This window comes from Garra rufa, chromosome 19 (genome assembly GCF_049309525.1).
Source record: "Garra rufa chromosome 19, GarRuf1.0, whole genome shotgun sequence".
NCBI lineage: Eukaryota > Metazoa > Chordata > Actinopteri > Cypriniformes > Cyprinidae > Garra > Garra rufa.
The window spans coordinates 33,000,400-33,026,085 of record NC_133379.1 but is presented as its reverse complement, the minus strand read 5'-3'; the positions used below and the strand labels follow the sequence as shown (position 1 = coordinate 33,026,085).

The 25,686-nt window shown below is 33.3% G+C and overlaps 2 protein-coding genes across 3 annotated transcripts in view; one reads left to right on the top strand and one right to left on the bottom strand.

Annotated features, from left to right (window-relative positions):
- Positions 1-5,210: 5,210 nt before the first annotated feature.
- On the top strand, positions 5,211-12,867 carry LOC141293117 (uncharacterized). Its single transcript, XM_073825166.1, has 6 exons — positions 5,211-5,347; positions 8,101-8,251; positions 8,336-8,388; positions 8,637-8,734; positions 9,659-9,824; positions 10,756-12,867. Exons 2-6 carry the CDS (start codon positions 8,107-8,109, stop codon positions 12,094-12,096), a joined length of 1,803 nt encoding a protein of 600 aa, XP_073681267.1. The 5' UTR covers positions 5,211-5,347; positions 8,101-8,106; the 3' UTR covers positions 12,097-12,867.
- Positions 12,868-13,739: 872 nt separating this feature from the next.
- rtknb (rhotekin b) overlaps positions 13,740-25,686 on the bottom strand; it is a 46,364-nt gene continuing 34,417 nt past the window's right edge. For both annotated transcript variants that reach the window (XM_073824560.1, XM_073824561.1), the window contains one exon: positions 13,740-16,700. In XM_073824560.1, coding sequence (XP_073680661.1) covers positions 16,694-16,700 — 7 coding nt within the window. In that variant the 3' untranslated portion in view covers positions 13,740-16,693. The remainder of the gene's footprint in view (positions 16,701-25,686) is intronic.

The following is a 25,686-nucleotide window of genomic DNA, read 5'->3' as shown; positions in this document are numbered from 1 at the left end:
CACTTAGGTATTATAAGCTTATAAGAGAATAAAAACACTTTCACTGCAAATACTGTAATGTTTCAGCAGATGTAAATGCACCACTGGCATTCTAAGATTCAATGGTATGCTTGCTTTGAAAACTGAGCTCCTGCTGCAATTTTGTTGATCTGATAATGGTAATCATGAGAGTCTGTTGATAGCATACTTCAAATGCTTCGCACAACTACGTCATTTTCAGAAAACTATCATATAATTATTTGAATCTTGTGACTGGTTCACGGAAGGTCAGTTGGTGTATATTTTCCTTATGAATATTAATCTGATTATGCAAAAATGATATAATACTATTTTTACGGTTTCGAAAATAGATAATATGATGTACTAATTCAGACAAGTACACCATGGGAATACTGTTAAAAACAAAGGTTCTTTATTGGCATCAAAAGGTCCTGGAACATTTACATGAAAAATGTAAAAAGTTTTACTGAAAGGTTCTTCGAGGGAACTCTTTTAGAAATCCTTTCGGCAACTTTTTAATGTAGGTGTGGGGACTAAATGTGACCCTGGACCACAAAACCAGTCTTAAGTCGCTGGGGTATATTTGTAGCAATAGCCAAAAATACATTGCATGGGTCAAAATTATTGATTTTTCTTTTATGCCAAAAATCATTAAGAAATTAAGTAAAGTTCATGTTCCATGAAGATTTTTTGTAAAATTCCTACCGTAAACATATCAAAATGTAATTTTTGATTTGTATTATGCATTGTTAAGAACCTAATTTGGACAACTTTAAAGGTGATTTTCTCAGTCTTTTTGATTTTTTTGCATCCTCCGATTTCTGATTTCAAATAGATGTATCTCAGCCAAATATTGTCCTATCCTAACAAACCATACATCAATAACATCAATAGAAAGCTTATTTATTGAGCTTTCATATGATGTATAACTCTCAGTTTTGTCAAATTTAAACTTATGACTGGTTTTGTGGTCCAGGGTCACAAATCAGCAATTGCAAAAAGTGAAAAGGGCATAAATCTGCCCTCTGCAAGGATGCATTCGATGCATGGCACGTGTTTGTTTGTTCGTGATCGATGTTAGTAAAGAAAGATGGCGATGAATGAGAACTGTTGACAGTTGACCAAGAAAAGTTGTGGAATGGAGAAAAAGAAAAATGTAGGAATTTTTCTGCAAAATGACACAAGCAGGCAGGAAACAGGTTTAAGATTTACTGCCAATCATTTCATCAGGTCATATCTACTTGTTAATCAGGATCTGAGAGTGAAATGAGGAAATTCAGTCCAATTTTTTTTTTCAAGGGGATTTTTTCACAGTGTTCCTTTATGTTCCTTAACAAAAACAAGTTAGCAATGCATAACAGCCGAAATGTAATCTAAAAATAAATCTTTTGAAAAATGCATTTTTATTATTTATATAATTTTACTTCCTTTATTTTCCTCTGAAAGATATAGATAAAAAAATAACAAAGTCAAATAAAACGATTGAATACAATTTTAAATATCAGAAGCTTCCCTTAACAATTCTTAACAATCTTCAGTTAGAATCCAATCTAGATACTGTTGAAGTCAAACGTTTACATACACCTTCAAGGATCTGCAAAATGTTATCAAAGGGATCATACAACATGCATGTTATTTTTAAGATATTTCTGTTTACTTTTAATATGGATAGTTGTTCTTGAGTCCCTTGTTTCTCCTGAACAGTTAAACTGTCTGCTGTTCTCCAGAAAAAATCCTTCAGGTTCCACAAATTTTTGTGGATTTGAACCCTTTCCAACAATGACTGTATGCTTTTTCACACTGAGGACAACTGAGGGACTCACATGCTCACTGATGCTTTAGAAAGAAAAATGATGCATTAAGATGCATTAAAAACTTTTTAAAAAATTTGAAGATCAGGGTCAATTGAATTGATTTTGTCTTCTGGGAAACACGCAAGTAGTCTTGTAGCTTCTGAAGGGCAGTACTACTGTAAATGAAAAATGTACACATCTTTATTTTGTTCAAAAGTTTTCACCCCCTGGCTCCTAATGAATTTTGTTTCCTTCTGAAGCATCAATGAGCATTTGTACAGTCATTATTGGAAAGGGTTCAATACACAAAAATGCTGAAAAAACAAATGAGAATTTTTCCTTCAGGAAGAACAGCAGGCAGTTTAACTGTAAAGGATGAGCAAGTAATTCTTGAACAACTACCACTAAACAAAACACAGCTGTGGATCATTCAGGTAACAACACAGTACACATTAAGAATCAAGTGTATGTAAACTTTTGAAAAAGGTAAATTTTATAATTTCACAAGTGGACTATGTAAACGTCTTTATGTGAAATTTCTTATTCAGGTCAGTACTTAACAAAAATTAACATGCATTTTGTATGACCCCTCTTATTTTGATTCTGCAAGTTGTATGCAAACTTTTGACTTCAATTGTATATGCTATTAAATGCTATATTTTATTCGCTAAGTGTGTATTAAGTGTCCAGTTTTGCGCAGCCACAGTTTTTATCAGTAAAACAGGTTATTCAAGGCAAGAAAATTGTGCTATTATTGCAAAGTATGACTTTAAATCTATGGTTGGCTAAGTGTGGATAAGCACAATGAAAAAGTCAGACAACACAGATAGTCTGTCGAGCTCCCAAAGCCCCGAAAAACAAACATGTCAACACTGTCACACTTAAGGACTTGACAGTCTGTCAAGTGCCACTACAAATGAATGCTTGTAAAAATGATAGATGGATTTATTTTAACACTGTCTTGTCAGTTGACAACTTCTGCATTACCAAACTGCATTAGCCACAACTCTTACATAATTTCATTCCAGGTCGTCTCTGTTTCTTTGTATAGTGACTTATTTTCCGCTCAGGTTACTATTAAGGAGGGAAATGGGAGAACAGGTTTTATTTGTGGTTATGTTTTCCTCATTGTTTGCAAATGAGTAAAACAATCCAAAGTGCCAACCGAAGATGAATCTGCAGGACTAGACAACGGCCACTGAGTAAGTTTTAATTTATGTCTGTTTAAAACCACCACCATCTGCCCAACCAAACCACATTGTCACACAACAAAAACTGCTTCTTCCAGTCTACAATGAGATTAAATGGAGATCAGGAGATGCTTACATGCGTCTCTTGCTGCTTCGTATTTGTTCTGAGAAAAAGACCCAAGTAATCTCACGCAAGATCTTAATGGGTAACTTCACCATTTTTTTTAAATATATCTCATAATAAATATGTTTTTTTTTTCTTCTGAAAAAAATAGATAAATAAGATAAAGCAATCTTACAAAAGATCTAAAAAAAAGTAATCTTATACGAGATCTCAGAGGGCAAGTTCACCACTTTTCTAAAAGTCATGATTGACTTTTTTGTAGAATTTTGAACACACACACACACACACACACACACACACACACACACACACACACACACACACACACACACACACACACACACACACACACACACACACACACACACACATGTTGGGTTTACATGTTTTATGGGGACATTCCATAGGCGTAATGGTTTTTATACTGTACAAACCGTACTTTTTATTGCCCTACACCTACCCTACACCTAAACCTAGCCCTCACAGGAGATTGTGCATACTTTTACTTCCTCAAAAAAACTAATTGTGCATGATTTATAAGCCTGTTTCCTCATGGGGACCTGAGAAATGTCCCCACAAGGTCAAAATCTACTGGTATTCCTATCCTTGTGGGGACATTTGGTCCCCACAACGTGATGAATACCAGGTGCACACATACACACACACACACACACACACACACACACACACACACACACACTCACACATTATATATATAGATTGATAGAGTTGATCTTATTTTAAAAAAAAAAGTAAATATTTAGTAAATATTTATAATTAAGTAAATACTTAATTTTTCTTCTGAGAACAAGACCTAAGTAATCTTGGGCAACCACTTTTTAAAGTCATTGACTTTTTTTTGCATGTATGTATATTTTTGGAGAACGTTTTGGGTCATAAAATACAGTGGCCATCATAAAAAAAATTATAATAAAAATAGAAACGTTTAATTGAGTTTCCTGCTTCTTATTTTTTTCTTCTGAGAAAAACACCCTAATAATCTTACACAAGATCTTAAAGGGCAAGTTCACATTTTTTCCCCTAATTTTTTCATTTATTTTTTTCTTCTACAGAACACATACAAAAATGTGTGTGTGTGTGTGTATATATATATATATATATATATATATATATATATATATATATATATATATATATATATATATATATTTTTTTTTTTTTTTTTTTTTTTATTGAGTCGTAAAATGCAGTGGACCAAAAAAAAAACAACAAAAAAACCCCCCACAAGATCTTAAATGGCAATTTCACCAATTTGTTTATTTATTATTGACTATCATTTATTTTATAATATACTTTTTTGTCAGTACTGGCTTTTTTGTGGAACACAAAAATATTTTTATTATTTCAAAATATTATGTTTTTATTAATTATTTATTTTTGGGGGACAAAATACAGTGGACATAATAAAAAAAATAAATTTTTCATTCATGGGTGATCTATCGCTTTAACAATGTCTCAAATTGTGCTCAGATTTACTGCAATACCGAACTCTGCGATGAAAAGTTAGAAATCTCGAAATACATTCATGCATTTCTCTCTAATTCTTCCATCAGCAAATTACAGTGTCTATTTTTATTCCTTAATGAGATATAATTGAGAATTCAACATCCCACCCAAAAAAAAAGTGTGATGGATAAACCTGATCGATGGTAATACGAAAGACATTTTCAACATTCAACGCAAATGTAATTTCTTTAAAAAGGTCATTAGAGGTCAACAACAGTTTGTAAGTCTGACTAATGAATGTTCATTTTATTGATATAAAACAGCACATTACTTTGGAATGCGATTCTATTTAAACTTGGGTGTGGAAATCATTTCATGTAGCGTTAACAAAAAAAAGTCATTAACAAGAAACATAATGAAAAGCTTCTCCTGGGAAAAACAAACCTTGATGACTAAATTTTAACGTAATAATCTCAGAGTAATTATCAGCAATATTTATGCTCTGAGGTTTTGGCATTCGTCTTGAGAACAGGAAGAACCTGTCCAACCCAACATTCCAAACAGGAAGACAGTTGAATAGACATCTCAGCGCTAAGAGGCCATGATTTCATTCAGGTCTAGAGAAACGGTGTGTAGGCATCACAAAACGCTCGTGTCAAAGAAACCGCTAAGGGCTGGATACTTAGCTTAAGCTTTTCTGGATTACTTCATTCTCCAAATAGGATCGATCCAGCAAGCCATCATCCCACTGACATAAATCTGAAAGGACACAGGTACGATTTATTGGATGGGTTATATTTAGTGTCTAGCTCTCTCAAAAATGAACTTTTACTTACCTTTGTCATTCTAAACCTATTCTTTCTTTTTTCCGAACACAAAATATATTTTGAATCTACAATTAAGTTGATTTGAACCCCATTGGCTTTCTCTGTAAATACTGGTACTTCTCAAATCTCATAAACGATATGTATTGGCAATATAGTAAACAAAATCCCACATGGTTGTGTTAAGCTGTTTACATCATGATTAAAGATGAATAGTAAGTTTGAATGTACTTGGAGTGAACAGTCATCAGTCATTGTCATTGCTGGATTAGTGAGTTGTCAATAAGACTAACTAATTGCCTGAGTCAAGTAATTGCTTCCATAGCTTATTTGACGCATTGGTCATTGTTTATAAATCACACTGTTCATGCATATCATTTAAAGGCCTGGAATTGTTGCATCACACTGGAGGAATCATTTTAATACAAGAAAGAAAGCAAGCAAGCAAGCTGTATTTTAGTGATGCAGGTTAACTTTCAATGCATTATTTAAAACACCTTAATAATGAAATAAGTAAACAACTAAACTGCATTCATCAATATGCACCTGCAAAAACAAAGAGGAAGGAAATGTGAGAGCAGGTGTCATAAGGCCAGCTAACAATGAGAGATTCAATATTGCCGTCAAGCCGCATTTTCTGCTCACACCGGATAAGCATCATGTGCGTCAGACACGTTTTGATGAATTACTGTCCGTAACAAGTTATGGTACACTGAATGTTTGAGACAGTCAAGTCACGAGATTGAGATGTTCTTGATCTAATGCGATTAAGATATTAATCTGCCCACACAATTCTTAAGCCAGGTGAAGTTTGATCTGAACATTAGACTGATTATCTAACAAGAACACTAACAAAAGCTTTGCGAAGTTAACAGGTTAAGGATGGGATGAATATAAAGTTAGTACTTTAAAGGGTTGAAGATAAGTTCATGCATTAATTTACTCTGTGCAAGAACAATTTGTGAGTAATACTGTATGTAAGATTGATAAGAATGCCAACAAGAGAGTTTCCACCACTGATTACAAAATTACCGACTTTTCATCTCAGTTCTGACTTTTCTCTCAGAAATTGCAATTGTGATGCTTTCTCAGAATTACATGATATAAACTTTTCGAGAATATTTCGATACAAACAATTTCGAGAAATAAAGTGAGAATTGTGAGATATAAAATCAAAATTCTGACTTTTTTCTTAGAATTGCACATTTATATCTCGCAATTGTGACATTTTATTCAGAATTGCATTATATAATTGTGAGAAATAAAGTCAAAATTATGAGAAATAAAGTCAAAATTGCGAGATATAAACTCAGAATTCTGACTTTTTTCTCAGAATTGTGTTTACATCTCATAATTGTGACTTTTTTCAAAATTACATGATAGAAACTTAGAATTTCAAGAAATAAAGTTACATTTCTAAGAAATAAAGTCAGAATTGTGGGCTATAAAACTCAGAATTCTGATTTTTTTTTCTTCTCAGAATTGCGAGTTATGCCAGAATTGTGAGATAAAAGGTATTTTTTTGTCTCAGAATTAGTTTATATTTAAATTCTGAGGAAAAAATTATGAACTCACAATTGCAAGAAAAAAAAGTCAGAACTTTCTTTTCAGTATTGTGAGTTTATATCTTATATTTGTGACTTTTTTTTTTCAGAATTACTTTATGTAAACTTGCAATTTCGAGTAATAAAGTTGCAATTTTGAGAAATAAAGTTAAAATTCTGATATATAAACTCAGAATTCTGACCTTTTTCTCAGAATTGTGAGTTTATATCTCGCAATTGTAACATTTTTTTTTCAGAATTACATGACATAAACTTGCAATTTCGAGAAATGAAGCCACAATTTTGAGAAATAAAGTCAGAATTGTGGGATATAAACTAAGAATTCTGACTTTTTTCTAGGAATTGCAAGTTTATATCTCGTAGTTGTGACTTTTTTTCAGAATTACATGACATAAACTTGCAATTTCGAGAAATAAACTTGCAATTCTGAAAAATAAAGTCAGAACTGTGGGATATAAACTCAGAATTCCTACTTTTTTCTCATAATGGAAAGTTATGTCAGAATTGCCAGATAAAAAGTAAATTCTGAGAATTGCCTCAGAATCAGTTTATATTTCGATTCTGAGGGGAAAAAAAAGTCAAAATTGCAAGATATGAATTCACAATTGCAAGAAGAGTCAGAATTGCGAGATACAAACTTGATTTGCAAGAAAAAGTCAGAAATGTGGGATAAAAACTTATATCTTGCACTTCTGACTTCATAACTCAAAATGATATCTCAATTCGGAGGAAAAAAAGTCAGAATTACAATATGTAAAGTCTCAATTACTTTTTCAATTTTTAACTATATACTAGTTTGGACAGATTTTTTTAAATTAAAAATGTTAATTAGCAAAACAATTTAGTATTATTATTTTAATTATTCTATTATCAGTAAATTAAAGTATTAACAGATGATTTGGAGCAGACAGTGAAGGAAAAGCAGGCATCAAGTATCTAGCATACATGTGAACTCCTTCAACGCTATTAACAATAAATTTAGGATTGGTACACAATTCCCATTTTTATTTTCTGCATTTTCAAAATAATAAAAAAAAAGAGTAGTTGTCAAAACTGTATCTAGACAAGATTTTACCTTTTTATTAGACAAAACATGGTCACTACGCAGTGTTGAACATGCTGAAACTGTATTTCCAGGTCAGTATGATGGAGCAGGACGGCCCGCAGGAGAAGCGATCAGAACAGGGAGAGGAGTTGACAGAGGAGAGCTTCCTCAAAGACCTCTACCTCTTTATGAAACAAAGAGACACTCCGATTGAAAGAATACCTCATCTAGGTTTCAAACAAAGTGAGTGAGAAAGACAAGTGAATGCATGTCTAAAAAGAAAACATTTCAGAGTATTAACATCTACTTTGTTACTTTTCCTTTCAGTTGATATGTTCCTAATGTACAAGACAGTGAAAGAGCTAGGAGGCTATCAACAGGTAAAAAGACATTTATTATATGTTGACCACAAAATTAAAACATAGACTCCACCTTGGACAACAATTTCATAAATGCAGTTACTGTACATGTCAGAAATGTGACTAATCATTTTACGTCAATGGATTTATTTTCATCAAGCAAAAACATCTAATAAGAATTTTTAATAGCATACTTTGACTGTCTTTAGAATTAATAACTGCCAAGAATTTGTCAACAAAACTATAAATCTCTTGTGTGTGATTTCTAGGTCACTGCACAGCAGCTGTGGAAGAAAGTTTACAACATACTTGGAGGAAACCCGCGCAGCACTAGTGCAGCCACTTGCACTCGCAGACACTATGAAAAGTAAGCATGAAGCAAAATGAAGCACATCGCAGATCAGATGCACATTTTTTACAAGTTGACAAAATTCTTTAGGGTCTTTATTAAATGTCCACAACATACTTTGGTAAAAATTCCTCAATGGTCGTGTAAAACAACACCCTTTTTGCCTATTCAAAAACAGCTCTGTTCACAGCAAGCCGTTTCGGTGCATGCCTCTTTTAATGTTAATGAGCTGACTCCGCCCCTCTCTTTAGTTTTTTGTATATTTGGTGATGCATTACCATCAAAAACAAAACTAATCCACTGCGTCCTCAGCGGATCTGATCTCTTAACATCCAACTGCAAAACACCTGAATTCTTAGGAAACACTGTTATTGCTACAGCTGCTTGAGTACGGAAAAAATGGCGGACAGCGTACAAGTGGCTGAGAGCGGAAATCCGTCTGAGTCCGCTGTGGGCGGGGCCTGATCAGTATGACATCACACTGCTCAGAAAATAAAAGCAGCTTGATAATTTAGACTGTTTATTTGATTTTAGAGATTTAGAAAAAGAAATAAATGGATTTTTATTATTTTAGAATAGTCATGTCAACCAGTGTTGCCAAGTCCACTGTTTTCACGTGGAATTGGGATACTTTAACACTGTTGCCGCGGGTTGTTTTTCATGTTTGCGAGTTGAAACGAACCCAATAATGTAGTATTTAGCCCATGGAATGCTAATTTTTACCAGGGAATCTCGCCCCAAAATTTTTTTACCACAATTGGGCAGGTTTTGTTGAGAAAACCTGGCATCCCTGATGTTCTCACACTGAGACACAAACACCAAAAAAATAATAATTTTGCATCCGATGTTCCCTTCAAACAGCAGCTGCTCCCATGTACTATATATACGTAAAACAGGTAATTCAAATACATTTTAGTCACAAAGCTCTTTTTGTCCAACCAGGTTGCTTCTTCCTTTTGAGTGTCACCAAAATGGATACAGGGACGATATTGTCTTCAGGACCCCTCGAACGCAAAAACGCTTCCACCCCAACAGTTATGGTGACTTTGAGCACGAATATCCCAGGAGTAAGCGTGCAGATTTCCGACACCTCCCGGCATTCCCTCAGGTATGACATCTTAAACGCAGAATACATCCTCTCAAAGACAAAAAGATACAAATCTGTCACTGGGGTGGTACAAAAATGACTTTAAGGCACTTATATGCACTCTTTAAAGCGTTAGTTCACCCAAAAATGAAAATTAGCCCATTATTTACTCACCCTCAGGCCATCCTAGGTGTATATGACTTTTTTCTTTCAGACGAATTCAATTGGAGTTACATAAAAAAACATCCAGGCTCTTTCAAGCTTTATCATGGCAATGGGCGGGTGTTTCTCTTCAACAGGACAAAACAAGTCCAATAAAGTGCATCCATCCATAATATTTTTTCTTACAAAAACGCATTGATACACCACGGAAGGCCTTTATTCACCCCCTGAGCCGTGTGCAGCACTTTTTATTATGGATGGATAGACTTTATTGGACTTGTTTTGACCTGTAAAAGAGAAACACCCACCCATTGCCATGATAAAGCTTGAAGGAGCCAGGATGTTTTTTAATATAACTATATGGTTTCGTCTGAAAGAAGAAAGTCATATACACCTAGAATGGCTTGAGGGTGAGAAAATAATGGCTAGTTTTCATTTTTGGGTGAACTAATCCTTTAAGGTAAAAAAGGTACAACAGTGCACCCTTTGAAAAGGTACTACCCCAACAGAGTTTCCAGGTTTTCATAACAAAACCCACCTAACTACTAAAAACTAATCCAAAATTAGTCCAAACGGTGGTAAAATACATGCTTTTGGCAGGGTTCCTCTGGTAAAATGTACATTCCAGGAATTAAAGTAGCCCAATTCCGCGGGAAAGCCGCGGACTTCGCAACACTGCGCTCCAGTGACAGCTTTTGTACCTTTTTTTCTTAGAGTGTAGTAGAAATGCTAACTACAAAGTTTTATAAGCATTGAATTAATCAAATTCTACTCTTTTTTCCCTCTCAAGCCCTCTCCAAACATGTATGCGGAGCATCAGAGACCAATTTTTAGCATGCCTTTGAACGTTGCTTCATACTTCCCACAAGGCAGCACATCTCTACCCAATTACATGGCTCTTCAAGAGTCTACAGTGCCCCATTTGAGCCTCAGCCCTTCTCAAGACCTTCCCCGACCACCTCCTTCGTACTTGGCCACGCCGTCTGTGGAGGTTCAGAGCTGCAAACAACCATTCCATACGCTACGCCACCTGGCTAAAGAGTACAAGTCATCAGCAGGCTGGGAGGAACCACTAAACCTCAGCCGGAAAGAAAACAGACTTGAGACATTGAGTGACACGCCATCGTCTTTCAGCACGCCTGCAAAAAGAGTTGAGTTCCTCAATGAAGTCTCAACTCTTTACCCAAGGGGATTGACCACTGAAGAAGGTGCAGAGAAGGGGGAAACAGGGGACAAATCTAACTTGGAAGAAGGAGGTGCAGAGGCTGTCCGAGCAGGGCCGAGTCCGGTGGCGGCTGATATCATTGATCTCACTTCGTCTTCCACTGCCAATCCAGTCCCACGTAGAGCAAGTCCTCCTTCAGTGAATCTCTTCAATCGTAGATTGAACTACTCCGAAGCATTCGCTATGAAAGCACGGGAGCGAGAGCTACACGCGGACTGGTTGAAGGAAGAACCTTCTGGTGCACCTACACCCAAGTTAAACCGAGGCAATCCCTTTGGACACCCACCTGGAGATCCGAACGGCAATATGGAAATTCAGATTCCTCTGAAGCTTCTACAGGAGTTGATCAGGAGAGGACTGATCTCCAACCCAGCTTTAATGGCCAACAGCCCTGCATCTCAAGTCCAAACCAAAGCTGAAGCACAACCCGAGCACAAGTTCCACATGCGGTCACGCTCTGAAACGTCTGAGAGCTCCACGATGGGCGAGGAACCAACTAATTTGAGTTTGAAAAGTCCTCTGAGAAACCTTTCTGACTCTACCCCTCATGAAAATGGTATAAAGAAGCTTCGACACTTTGGTGGCAATGGCATCCCAGCAGAAGCAAAGCTTCAGATGATCAATTCCTTTCATGTAAACACCTCTGATGTATCAAGATCCTCTCAACCCAAACAGGCACAAGCTCCTAAGCACCAAGAAAGCATGATTCCCAGACTCCCCAGTTACAGTGAAGACACTCCACTCTCTTTGACCATGAAGCCTGGAAGAAAGTCAGAGAAAGGGATGGGAACATCTAACGGTGTGGCAAAGGAAACTTCCCCATCTTTGATGCAGGTGACGTCAGACAACCTCAAACTCCTTCTGGCAAGCCTACCGTATAGATTGGAAAGAGGGCAGACATTTTGAGAAAACTTCCTCACCTCGGTTAATGTTGCAGTCTTGCCAAATCAGCCTCTTGCGTTGCATTACTCAAGGATTTCTGAAAAGATGAACTGAAAAGAGAAATGTTGAGGATATGCAACTGTAGCATGAAAGCACTGTCCACTCTCAATCAAGACGCTAAATAAGACATGACAGGTGCTTTTCGCTGATGACCAATTTATATAAAATAAATATGGTTATGAAAAATTGTCAGCTCAGGAAAAAACGTTTTGTTTACTTTTTAGTCTATAAATATAACAGACTCTTTAAAATGGTAATGGTACTTTTAATGGTACTTTTTTGTTAACTTTTTAGCTACACAGTTTTATGAAGAAGCACTGATACTTTTTTGTAATTTTTTGTAATGTAATGTAAAATTGATATATAATGTTTTTGTTATATTATTTTACACTTCTTCGTGTTTTAAATAAATGTATTTTAAGAATATTTCCACATTTGCGTTTGCATTTTTTACAGTGAAATCACAAAAAATTTGAGACATCCAAAAGATTTCCTGGAAGCGAACTTACAGTGACTTTAAAACATTCAGATGAATAATTTTGATTATTTCCAACTATATAACAAATATATCAGCTATATCACAGCTAAATGCTTCTTTTGTACTGAATATGAAAAACCTTTTGTTTGCTTTTTAGTCTATAAATCTAACTGATTTGTGAGATTGTTCAAATAAGCAATGGTACTTTTTTTGTTAACTTTTTAGCAACAGTTTTATGAAGAAGCACTGATACTTTGGTACCAAAGCACCGTTTTTCTTTTTTTTGTATTAAAATGTAAACATGTAAAATGGATATATAATGTTTGTGTTATATTATTTTACACTTCTTTGTGTTTCAAATAAATGTTTTTTTAGAATATTTCCACATTTGTGTTTGCATTTTTTACAGTGAAATCACAAAAAATTTGAGTTATACAAAAGATTTCCCAGAAGCGAAGCATATTGCTAATCAAAAATTAAGTTTTAAAATTTTTATGGTAATAAATTTACAAAATATCTTCATGGAACATGATTGTTACTTAATGATTTATGGCATAAAAATAAATATATAATTTTGACCCATACCCATATTGTTGGCTATTGCCACAAATATAGCCATGCGACTTATAACATATACTCACATATAATGTTTTGGTTATATTATTTTACACTTCTTAATGTTTCAAATAAATGTTTTTAGAATATTTTTAAATTTGCATTTGCATTTTTTACAGTAAAATCACACGAAAAATTTGAGACATCTAAATGATTTTCTCGAAGCAAATTCACAACATTTTTAGATTAATAAGATTTTGATTCCTTCCAGCTATATAACATATCAGCTATATCACAGCTAAATGCCTTCTTTTGTACTAAATATGAGATACACCACCTCTGAATTTCTAAGAAAATATAGGTGTCACACATATATGTTGTTTTACTGGTCACACAGGAACCTACTAGAATATCATGCGAAGATCTACTCTCGATACTTGCATACAAGACTACAATGAAATACAAAAAAGTTCAGTCAACATTTATAACATAAAATGATAGTTCACACTGTAAACACGTAAGCAATAAAACAACATGTACACACATGCAAACACACCCACAAACAATAAATGGCGGTGATTTCCAATTGCTCATTTTATTATAATGGCACTATCAACACAATTTAAAAACACAATTATCACATACATCATGAAACAACAGATTCATTCCTATTGCAACTGCTGTAAAAAAAAATCAGGGATTCTCTGTGATGGACACAATGGTGGCAGGTGTCAAACAGCTTTTTATGGGATTTGAACTTACAACTTTTGGGTTACCAGCCAAATTATTAACCAATGAGCCACATAACACCCATATTACATAACTGAATAAGACCATTTTTGATAGGATGGCCTAATTATTAATATAAACAGGCTTAACTTCTTAGTCAACTGCTACAACGGTTAATAAACCTTGCAAGAAGATAAATCAGTCAACAGTTTTGAGGGTTATACTCGTGGTTATAAAAAGGTAACTGCGACATTTTATCTCACAATTCTTACTTTTATTTTGCTTTTACTGTATAACTCACAATTACAAGTCAGAATTGTAAGATTACAAAAGTAATTCTGAGAACATATATTTCTTCCCCTCAGAATTTGACTTTTGCACATTTTGAGTTTATATCATGCAATTGTGAGAAAAAAGTAAAAATTGTGAGATATAAACTTGCATTTACAAGAAAAAAGTCAGAACTGCTGGATACAAACTCGCAATTGCGAGAAAAAAGTCAGTTATCTTGCAATTCTGACTTTATTTCCTTGCAATAGTGAGTTTATATTACGCAACTCTCAGAAAAAAGTCAGAATTGTGACTTTATATCTTGAAATTCTGAGAAAAACATAAAAATTGTGAGATATTAACTTACAATTGCAAGAAAAAAGTTAGAATTTCACGATATAACTCGAATTTGCAAGAAAAAAGTCAGGTATTATCTTGAAATTCGGACTTTATTTCCTCGCAATTGTGTTTATATCAGAATTCTGACTTTATTTCCTTGCAATTGTGACTTTATATTACGCAATTTTCAGAAAAAAGTCAGAATTATGAGATATAAACTTACAATTGCATGAAAAAAGTCAGAATTTCAAGATATAACTCGCATTTGCAAGAAAAAAGTTAGAACTGCAGAATACAAACTCGCAATTGCGAGAAAAAAGTCAGTTATCTTGCAATTCTGACTTTATTTCCTTGCAATAGTGAGTTTATATTACGCAACTCTCAGAAAAAAGTCAGAATTGTGACTTTATATCTTGAAATTCTGACTTTATAACTCGCAATTGTGAGTTTATATTACGCAATTTTGAGAAAAACGTCAAAATTGTGAGATAAAATCTTACAATTGCATGAAAAAAGTCAGTTATTATCTTGCAATTCTGACTATTGCCTCGGAATTGTGTTTATATCACAATTCTGACTTTTTTTCTTTGCAATTGTGAGTTTATATCTCGAAATTTTGAGAAAAGTCAGAATTGTGACTTTATAACTCACAATTCTGAGTTTATATCACTCAATTCTGAGCAAAAAGTCAAAACTGTGACATAAAATCTTACAATTGTATGAAAAAAGCCTGAATTTCAAGATACAACTCGCATTTGCAAGAAAAAAGTCAGAACTGTGGAATACAAACTTGCAATTGCGAGAAAAAAGTCGGTTATTATCTTGCAATTCTGACTATTTCCTCGCAATTGTGTTTATATTACATTTCTGACTTTATTTTCTTGCAATTGTTTATATTACGCGATTCTCAGAAAAAAGTCAGAATTGTTACTTTGTATCTCGCAACTCTGACTTTATAACGCAATTGTGAGTTTATATTACGCAATTCTGAGAAAAAGTCAAAATTGTGAGATAAAATCTTACAATTGCATGAAAAAAGTCAGTTATTATCTTGCAATTCTGACTATTTCCTCGGAATTGTGTTTATATCACAATTCTGACTTTTTTTCTTTGCAATTGTGAGTTTATATTACGCGATTCTCTGAAAAAAGTCAGAATTGTGACTTTATATCTCGCAATTCTAACTTTATAACTCGCAATTCTGACTATTTCTCAAAAATGAGACTTTATTTCTCAGAATTGACAACGATCTTGATAGATCTAAAATTAAAATCCAGGTAAGGTTTAGGAATGAAGGTTATATTCATAACGATTTGAAACTGTTTTGGTTGGATGGCTGTTTGACTGATTTGTCTTAAGGGAAGATAAAGATCTTTTGAATTTGATACCTGTTTTAAATCGTACATGAAATTGTGTTGCTCAATTCTCTTGAATGGCCTTGGGTTATAAGATAATTGCTTTTTCTGAATATAACAAACAACAAAAACAAAACAAATGCGTTTAACTGTCACACTCTTGTCATGCAGGATTTCCATAGCTTGTAGTAGGTGAAAATGTTCCAGTCAATTTAAAGAAGAGTGATTTTAATCCAACAACACATGTAATGGAGGTCCATTACTTTGCCAGTACAGGTTTGTAGAATAAAACCATTTTTGAGCATTAAAAAATACATTTACTTTAAAAAAAGAGACACAAAATACTATGCTGTACATGTATATGCTGTACTGACAACCTGATATACTTTTAACACACATTTTGATACATGGGAAATTATTAAATGGCACTTTGGGATGTTAAATGATAGTTAAATGAGAGTTATTTTTGCTTATTGATGTTAAACTGTATAATTAGCTGTTGTTCCTGGAAACCAAATTCCTATGTAGGTGTGTTAGTTTACTGTCTATTGTAACACTTTAATTATCATATGATTTTGAAACAAACAACTTATTCCTATGGAAAGTACCTAAAAATGGGATAATGTATTATCTTGTGATATACTGTTTCTTAAACCACAGTTTAAAGCCAATATAGTATTTTGTACTTTTGGATTTAGCAAATAAATACAGAAAAAAAATGTGGTTTTCCCCAAAAAAAGTGTTGCACACTAAAGTTTGTATGTGCTGTAATATACTGGGGTGTGTTCACAAACAGCTGTACACAAACAGGTTTTTTCTTTAGTTTTCTTGTTCTTCAGTAACTGAAACAAAGAAGCAGAGGAAGAGGAGTGTGAACAAATTAATGACATACATTTTTTTTGATTTCATTGTGATGTGGCACATGTTTATGTCTTTAATTCTGGTAAAGTTTAAAGTGGTAGAGTGACTGCGTAACTGCGGTCACAAATCATATTAAAAAAAAAATATTCAGGCAATCTATGGCATCTACAAGTGTACGTGCATATTCACGCCTCCACAATGAATACATGATCTAATGCGTACAATTTTTGAGTGTCCTTTATGATGATAGGCAATTAAAAGATCTTATGTGTAATCTGCAAAGTCAATGGAGAATGAATCACACACAGTGAAGTATTACAACATGATTTAAGAACAACTAATCCATTAATGTAATCAGCCTCAAGCCAGATTCCTCAGAGATAGTCAGTTGGAGACGTTCAATTCAGTTACAGAGAATGAATGTTTGCTTACAAAAATATACAGCAGTTATCAACAGGACTGGCTATGGAAGCCCGTTTACGCTGCTGAATAAAAATTCAATTCTGACTTTTTTCTTTTTACTGTATAACACATAATTGCGAGTTAAGTCAGAATTGTGACTTTATAACTCACAACTGCAAATGTATGTCACAGTTGTGACAAAAAAGTCAAAATTGTGAGATATAAACTCGCATTTGCAAGAAAAATGTCAGAATTGCGGGATACAAAATTTTATTATTTTATTTATTTCTCAAAATTTTGCCTTTATTTCTCAGAATTTCTCGAGTTTATATCTCACAATTCTGACTTTATAACATGTAATTTTGAGTTTATATCTCACAATTCTGAGAAAAAATTCAGAATTGTGACTATATCTCGCAATTCTGACTTTATAACTCACAGTTGTGAATTTATATCTCAGAATTTCTCGAGTTTTTCATTTCACAATTCTGACTTTATAACACGCAATTGTGTTTAAATGTCACAATTCTGACTATTTCTCAGAATGCAACTTTATTTCTCAGAACTGCGAGATATAAACTACACATTTGCGAGAAAAAGTCAAAATTTATATTTCTCGCAATTGTGAGTTTGTATCATGCAATTCTGAGAAAAAGTCAGAATTGTGACTACATCTCGCAGTTGTGAGTTTATATCTCACAGTTCTGAGAAAGAAAGTCAGAATTGCGAGATGTAAACTTGCAGTTGTGACAAAAGTGAGAATTGTGAGAAGTCTTCATTATCTTTTTTTTTTTAATTCAGTGGCGGAAACAGGCTTCCATAGCTGACTCATCCTATAAGCAATATAATCTCCTAGGGCATCGACAGATAATATTTGACAGTTTTTACATCGCTGGGGATAATTTTTTAAATATTCAATATTAAATCAAAGCCTGTTTACTGTTTAAAAGTCCCTGACATGAAGGATTTTTCAGTGCAGGTTACTGTTAAAATGTAAAAACTTTTTCTCAAATGACTTACTGATCATGTTAATCAACATTTAAATAAACCATAAACCATCTTGTTGAATATCCTGTTTTTTGCAAATCAGCTTAATTATTGACTAGTTGTTCACAATTGTATCTATAACAGTTCCTTGATTGTGTAATAATTGTAGGCCTAGTTAACCACAGGCATTCACAGGCATGATTGCAGCCAAAAAAGTGATATTACTCAATTGGAAATCTCCATAAGCTCCTTGTTTTCAGAGACGGTTGAATGAGATGCTCTACATTATTCAAATGGAACAGTTACGTTTTGGTGAGTTTTCCTCACAGAAAAAAATTTGAAGCCACATGGGGACCTTTCTTGAGATTCTTGGAAATTTAATTTTTGTATTCTGTAAACCTCCCCTTCTATTTTAATATATTTAATATATTTCTGTACTTTTAAAACAATTGTGAATATTGTCATTTATGTTTATATATATGTTTGAATAATTCTGATGCATATATTTGTTAATTGAGGCTGTCCATTTATTTATTTTTTGGTCTGTGTGTGGGTGTAAATATGTATTTTTTTCCCTTTTTTTGCATTTGCAATTGCATTTGTGTTTGTTAAACTTCTAAAACTTTAAATATAAAAATATTCAAAAAAAAAGCTGCAAATTCACAAGGGAAATTTTGACAAACCTGGTATTTATTGTAAACAACAAAAATATATATATATTAAATTAAATATATTCAGTCAATACACTGATTTTAAAAATTATCATCCACTTAATTGAAAAACTGGCCATTGTTGCAGCATAAATGCACTAGTGTACAAATGTTTGTGGTTGTGACTATAGCTCACAATTCTGACTTTATAACTCATGACTGTGAATTCTGACTTTTTCTCAGAATTGCGACATTTTTTCTCCGAATTTCAATTTTATTTTTTTAGAATTTTGAGTTTATATATCACAATTCTGACTTTATAACAAACAATTTCGAGTGTATATCTCTCAAAGTCTTAGAAAAAAGTTGGCTTTTACATCGCTGGGGTGAATAGGGTCCGCTATCTTTTACAGTCAAAACTAACTGGGTAAATTCAATTCTCTGATAGAGATCGACCGATTTAATACTTTTGCAGATTAACAGCTTTAGGATTCCGGATATGAGGAAAAATAGCATTAAAGTCAAGATTAAATCTTGAACCGGTTTACGTTTTCTTAATAAAAGTTCATGACATTATGAAGGTTTTTTTAGTGCAAGTTACTCTGAAGAAATACAATTATTTGTTTTTGTAATTTGTAGTGAAAATGTAAAAACTTTTTCTCAAATGACTTACTGATCAACCAACAGCATTCTTGTTGCATCCTGTTTCACTTGGAAAATCTCACATTACGGAAGTAAAATGAATTATATATTTGATTCATGTTGGCCAAGTACACGCCACATAATTTTTTTTTTTTTTTTTTTTTTGCAGCTCAGCATAATTAGTGACTAGTTGTTCACAATTGTATCTATAGCATTTCCTTGACTGTGTAATAATTGTAGGCCTAGTTAAAGCTGCAAATTCACAAGGGAAATTTTGACAAATCTGGTATTTATTGTAAATAAAAAAAACTTAAATTTACTATGTTGTTAACATGTTTGTAAAACATCGGTGTCAGCATTAAACATGGTTCGCGACATGCAAATATATCTACTGTTAGAACTTGTAATGCCAGTAAAATGTACAATTGTCTGTTTTGAAAGTCATAAGTAATGTAACGTTAGTTTTACTGGCCAAGCTTTTTTTATAAAGCAAGTTTGCATGAACGGTTTCATCAAAGAGAAAATATGTCTCAATCCCGGTTTTATATCATGCAAATCTAACTAATGTTTTGCAATAATGGCTTAATTCACCACAGCACACGATCAGGACAAACTTCATCAACCTTTCAAACTTCATCTTTTAAAGTAAGTACCTTTTTTGTTTTATTATATTAATTACATTGTAAAAATGTTTGTAAAACATCAGTGTCACCATCAGTGTTGTTTTTGACAACCATCTTAGATTTAGTCATAGTCTTAGTCTTTTGGACTAAAATGCTTCTTAGTTTTAGTCAAATTTTAGTCACTTCTATATGTGATAGTTTTAGTCCAATTTTAGTCGACGAAAAGTCAAGAAGGTTTTAGTCGACGAAAAGTCAAAAAGGTTTTAGTCTAGTTTTAGTCAAAAACAGGGAAAAAAGTAGTCTTTTAACAAATTAATGTAGGTTGGTAAGTATTTCGCTGTTGGGTAGTGTCACTTATAAGTTCTGAAAATAGCAGATCTATAGTTCAACACAATGTGAGCTTCCAGATCGACTATTTTCACCAATAATTACAATAATGAAGGAATGTTTTAGAACATAAAAGACAAATAAGGATGGAATGCTAAAACGGCTTGCCATACTAGTATAGCAAAGAGTATTTAATGCTAAAACGGCTTGCCATAGCGACAGATACTTTTTAAGTTTTAATTGACATGCACAATAAGCGGAAATGTCATGCATTTTAAACGTCTGACGGACCACCCACTAACATTTTCGTCTATTCTCGTCTCGTCAACGAAAACTCACACACGTCTCGTCATGTTTTAGTCATCAACGAGCCATTTTTATCTCGTCATCGTCTCATTATCGTCATGAAAAAAAGTGGCGTCAACGAAATGATTTCGTCATCGTCATCGTTGACGAAAACAACACTGGTCACCATTAAGCACTATGTACATGATACAAATATATGTACTTTTAGGGTTTTTAATGCCAGTAAAATGTACAGTTGTGAGTTTTGACCTGGTTTTGAAAGTCATAATTAAGTAATGTAGTGTCTCTGGCCAAGTTTATTATTTTAAAGCAAGTTTGCATCAACTTCTCATTAAGAAGAAAATATGTCATAATCCTGGTTTTATATTTTGCAAATCTAACTTCATGGTGTACAATCTTGATTTTATTTACCACAGTTATTGGAAATAATGTTTGAGCACAAGATAATGACAAACTTCATTGTTTGAAGTAAGTAGCTTTATTCATTTTATTATATTTATTATATTGTTCAAATGTTTGTAAAACATTAGTGTGATCATTAACCATTGTTTGCTATCCTGGTTTTATTTACCACAGATATCAGAAACAATGTGCAATTTGTGATATAGACTTAACATAAAATGTAATTGTGTTGTTTATTACATTACAGAAAGGCATGATCAAGTGGACAATGTTGTCTGAGAAGCTGGAACAATGGCCCATCCTGTCCTTTCCTAATGAGGTAAAAGTACTAGTCTTAACAGGAAGTATTTAACTGTGGTATAGTTTTTATAATTGAGGTTACTTTTTGGTTATGTTTTTGTCCGTTGAACAATTTTAATATATATTTTATATAGCTGAAACCTGTTTTTTCTTTCATCAAATAGGTAATGAGTTCAAACGCATTACCAACATGGACCTCCCACCTTCAGATCATCGTTACACCAACATACACCACAACTTCTGAGGTCGTACAGAGCAAGACAGTGGAAAGGAGATGGAAGATCTTGTTAAGCTTAATCAACAGGTAACATGTTAATGACAAACATGTGTAACCTCTAGACTGTATGATTTATCTGAGTCCTTTAATTGTAGAATATAGCATTGTCTCACTGTTTTCAGGAGGAAACTGATTGTGTATTTCTCAAGTGAGCATGGGCTGATAAAACTAAATGCTGAATTTAGAGTAACACAATGCTAAAAAGATTGTCAATTCATTGCCTCATTAGTAGATGTTTTGTTACTTTACATATAATGCATACATTTTAACTCATAAGGTCTTGTGCTTTGGCACACAACAGTCATTAAGTTAAAGGGTTACTACTCCCCAAAATTAAAATTTTGTCAGTATTTGTCCTCGAACACAAATTAAGATTTTTTTATTAAATCTGACGGCTCTCTGTGCTTCCTATCAGTGTCCAGAAACGTAGCAAGGAGATGGGTCAAATAATCCATGTGACATCAAGAGTTTAATTCTAATTTTACGAAGCTGTGAGAATACTTTTTGTATGCAAAGAAAACAAAAATAACAAATTAATTCAACAATTCGTCTCCTCCGCATCATATTTTGGAGTGTATCACCTGACCGCAAACGCTGATCTGGAAGTTGATCTTGTTAATTACATCTATGGAAGGGACAGAGAGCGGTCAGATTTCCTCGAAAATATCTTCTGAGGACGAACAAAACTTTTATGGGTTTGGAACAAAAGTGTAAGTGATTAATGACAAAATTTTCATTTCGGGGTGGAGTAACCCTTTGAAGGTCAAATAAATAACACTACATGACATCTCTTAATAATTCTTATTTGGTACCCATTTTTTCAGACCTCAAATATTGTGAATCACAGACAGCAAGCTGTTCTTGAATGTCCCCCTTTGTTTCTCTGTGAAGATTCTCCTGCACTGTCTAAAAATGTTTGGTGAGTATGTTTCATTAATTCTTCGTTCTTTTATTCAATGTAGGTCAGTAGGATTTAAAACCTATTAACATACAAAATAAAAATGCTGTTCCACATGTAGGATAAGCTAAATGTTTACATTGAAAATATATTTAAAAAAAACTTCATAAACCACTCACACTAATATTATTTTATTTGGTTGTTTCATATAATTGTTTTTCAGAAAAAAAACCACTTAAAACTTAAATCAGCTGATAATTATGTATTTGTTGTTTCATTAGGACACATCTCCAGCAGAAAGACAGACCATGGGGATGAAGATTGGAATTCTTGTTTTAACTGAGGATGTCGCCCCTAGCACACTGCCTACCTTTACCAACTTTGCTGTTGTTTTGAAGGAGGAGCTTCAGACCTGCATTCTGCTGTTTCTTACCAGTTTGACCTTATCTTCGCCTTGGATTTTAAATACTCCAAAGAACTCAGATAGGCTTTTGAGGTAACTGAGAAGGTGTTTATTGAAATGGGAACTCTCTGCTCTACAAAGGTACTAAACTGAACTCTGGAATCTTGCTTGTGCTTCTTTTAAGTTTAATGTATCTTAGCATCTTAATGTTAAAATCAGAAACATTCAAAGGGATTGTTGTACTGTGAATAGAATGTTTGAAAAGACGGTTTCATGTCACTGTTATTAATGTTTTAGCGTTATGAAAGTGGGCATTTACTGCTCTACAAAGGTGAAGTCCCTTAAAAGTAAACTCTTGCTGTGAACAATGAAATCTTGGTGTGAGCATATTTTAAATTAAACTAATTATTAGCATCTTAATGTCAAAATGTTAAAGGATTATTAAACTGAATTGTTGCAATGTGAATATAATTTTTTACAATGTCATTTGTATTTATTTATTTTGGTTAATTGTGTGTTTATTTATTTTTTCATCTGTTCAGAATCTTTATAAATTGTGACAATTAATTTGTATTTTGTTTTATTTGTATTTCATTTGTATTTGTACAATTTTTTGGTTTTTATTGTTTGTTTAAAAATGTTAATGCTGATTGCATCTTCAGTTTTTTATTGATTTTGACATTTTTTCCAGGATTTTTATTTTATTTTTTTTTTTTTGACTAAATTTTTTCTGTTAGGAAGTAATGCTGTTATTTTATCTTGTTTGTATTTCTTTCTGCATTCAAGATAATAAACTAAATTTGATGCCTGCAGTTACCGTTGTATTTATGCTAACTAGGACAAAACCTCTTTGTCTATAAAACCCACAGAAAAAAGTTCAGACCATAATTCATTAAGAGACATTAAAAAAAGCATAATAAGTCTTTTTAACTAAGAAAAATGTGTTAGCTGAACAAAAAAGAGTCATGTGACTTTACTCAGTGACTTGAGTTGAGTGAACAACTCAACTCCAAAGCTGAGTAAACTCAAAAAAGCTGTGCAGCGAGTTGCCTTTTCATTTTTTACAGTGTAGATTGTACTGCGTGTTAGCTTGCAAACTGTGACCAAGAACATAATTTATTAAGCCCACATGTGTTACTAAGAAGCAACGATGCTTCTAACCACAGGTCGAGAGCTGTAGTTCCAACCAAGTAAGTTTGTGACGCTGTTTGCGAATGTTCGTTTGAACTACGGTGTTGGGAAACACCCAATCGTTGAACTATGTTAGTAACGATGGAACTTGCGACCATAGTTGGCAAACGATGCTTTTGGGAAATGCACCCCTGGTTGACCAGCTAAAACCAGCCAACCAGCCTAGGCTGGTTTTAGCTGTTTTTTTCACCAGGGAAAAAAACACAAACTAACAAAACATGCTTTTTCTGACAGATCACGAACGCTCAGCGTAATAAAATACCAAGTCAGGTTAAATTTATCCACAACTTCCTCATGCTACAGTACATAAAAGCTAACAAAATTTTCCGTGTGGATTGAGACACGTGTTGACGTGTAGAAACACCCACACACAACCACAAACACCCACACACTGCACATAGCCATTAACAGATACCAGCAGGTAAAGGTTGCGGGAATGTGACCCATCCGCACCAGCGCAATACAGACGCAGCGATACTCGACTGAGCGTACACATTCCCCGATTCCACTCTGTCTTCTTTCTCTGCCTTCAAGGAGAAATGGTTGGCAGTAGAATGACAGGAGTGAACTAGCGTAAGGTAACCACAGACAGTGGGCACAATGGAACTTTGTTTATCAGGTTGTGTTTGTGTCACAAGTGAATAAGGTATATCTATGAAAGCCAAGAACATGGCAAAGCTTTGTTATGCTGATAATATAATTGATCAGAAAAATAATTTCAGTTGAACAGAAAAATAAACATTAATTTAGGAATCTTTAAGCATTCGGTATGTCATTTTGTTGATCTACTGTCAGCAGCACAAACATGAACGTGTAAAACCAGATGATCATGTTATCTATGTTTTGATTTGAGAACGAACATCTTGGGTTTAGTCTGTCTTTCTCAGTTACTAATCCTTTATTAGTAACCTAGAAATAATGCAAACAATGCAAATAATGAATCTTAGAGCTTTTAATCCTATTCATTTTATGTCAAAACATTACTTTAATCTTTTCTAAATCCCCTTTTTTTCAGGTTTAAATTATGATTTTCAATTCCAGATTCATATGTGGACACCACTGCATATGTCTTGTTTGACACAATTTTTTTTTTTATCTTAAAATAAATGTTAATTTAAAATTCTACTTGATAAAATTATTATAAAATGTGTGTGCCGAATTTCCTGTTTAATTTTGGTTATATCTAATGTCACATAAGAAATCGAACATAACAAACAAATTGTGAATTATTTTCCTCACATTAGACTGGGTGTTGCACACTAGGTGGGTGATTTCAGATTTTGTATTCATTATATGTAATTAAATAATAATAATAATAATAATAATAATAATAATAATACCATTAAAAACAATTTGAAAGGCAGCACTTAACACTTATTTCTGCATCAGTGTTAATAATGTAATTTGATAAAGAGCTTCAATAAACACACCACCACTCCCACATCGTACAAGACGGGGCAAAATAAAATAAAAATAAAATACATTTTTAAAAAATTTACATTTAAAAAAAAGCAATATTTTTTCTGATGCAGAACATTTATGTAATTTTATGTAGTATA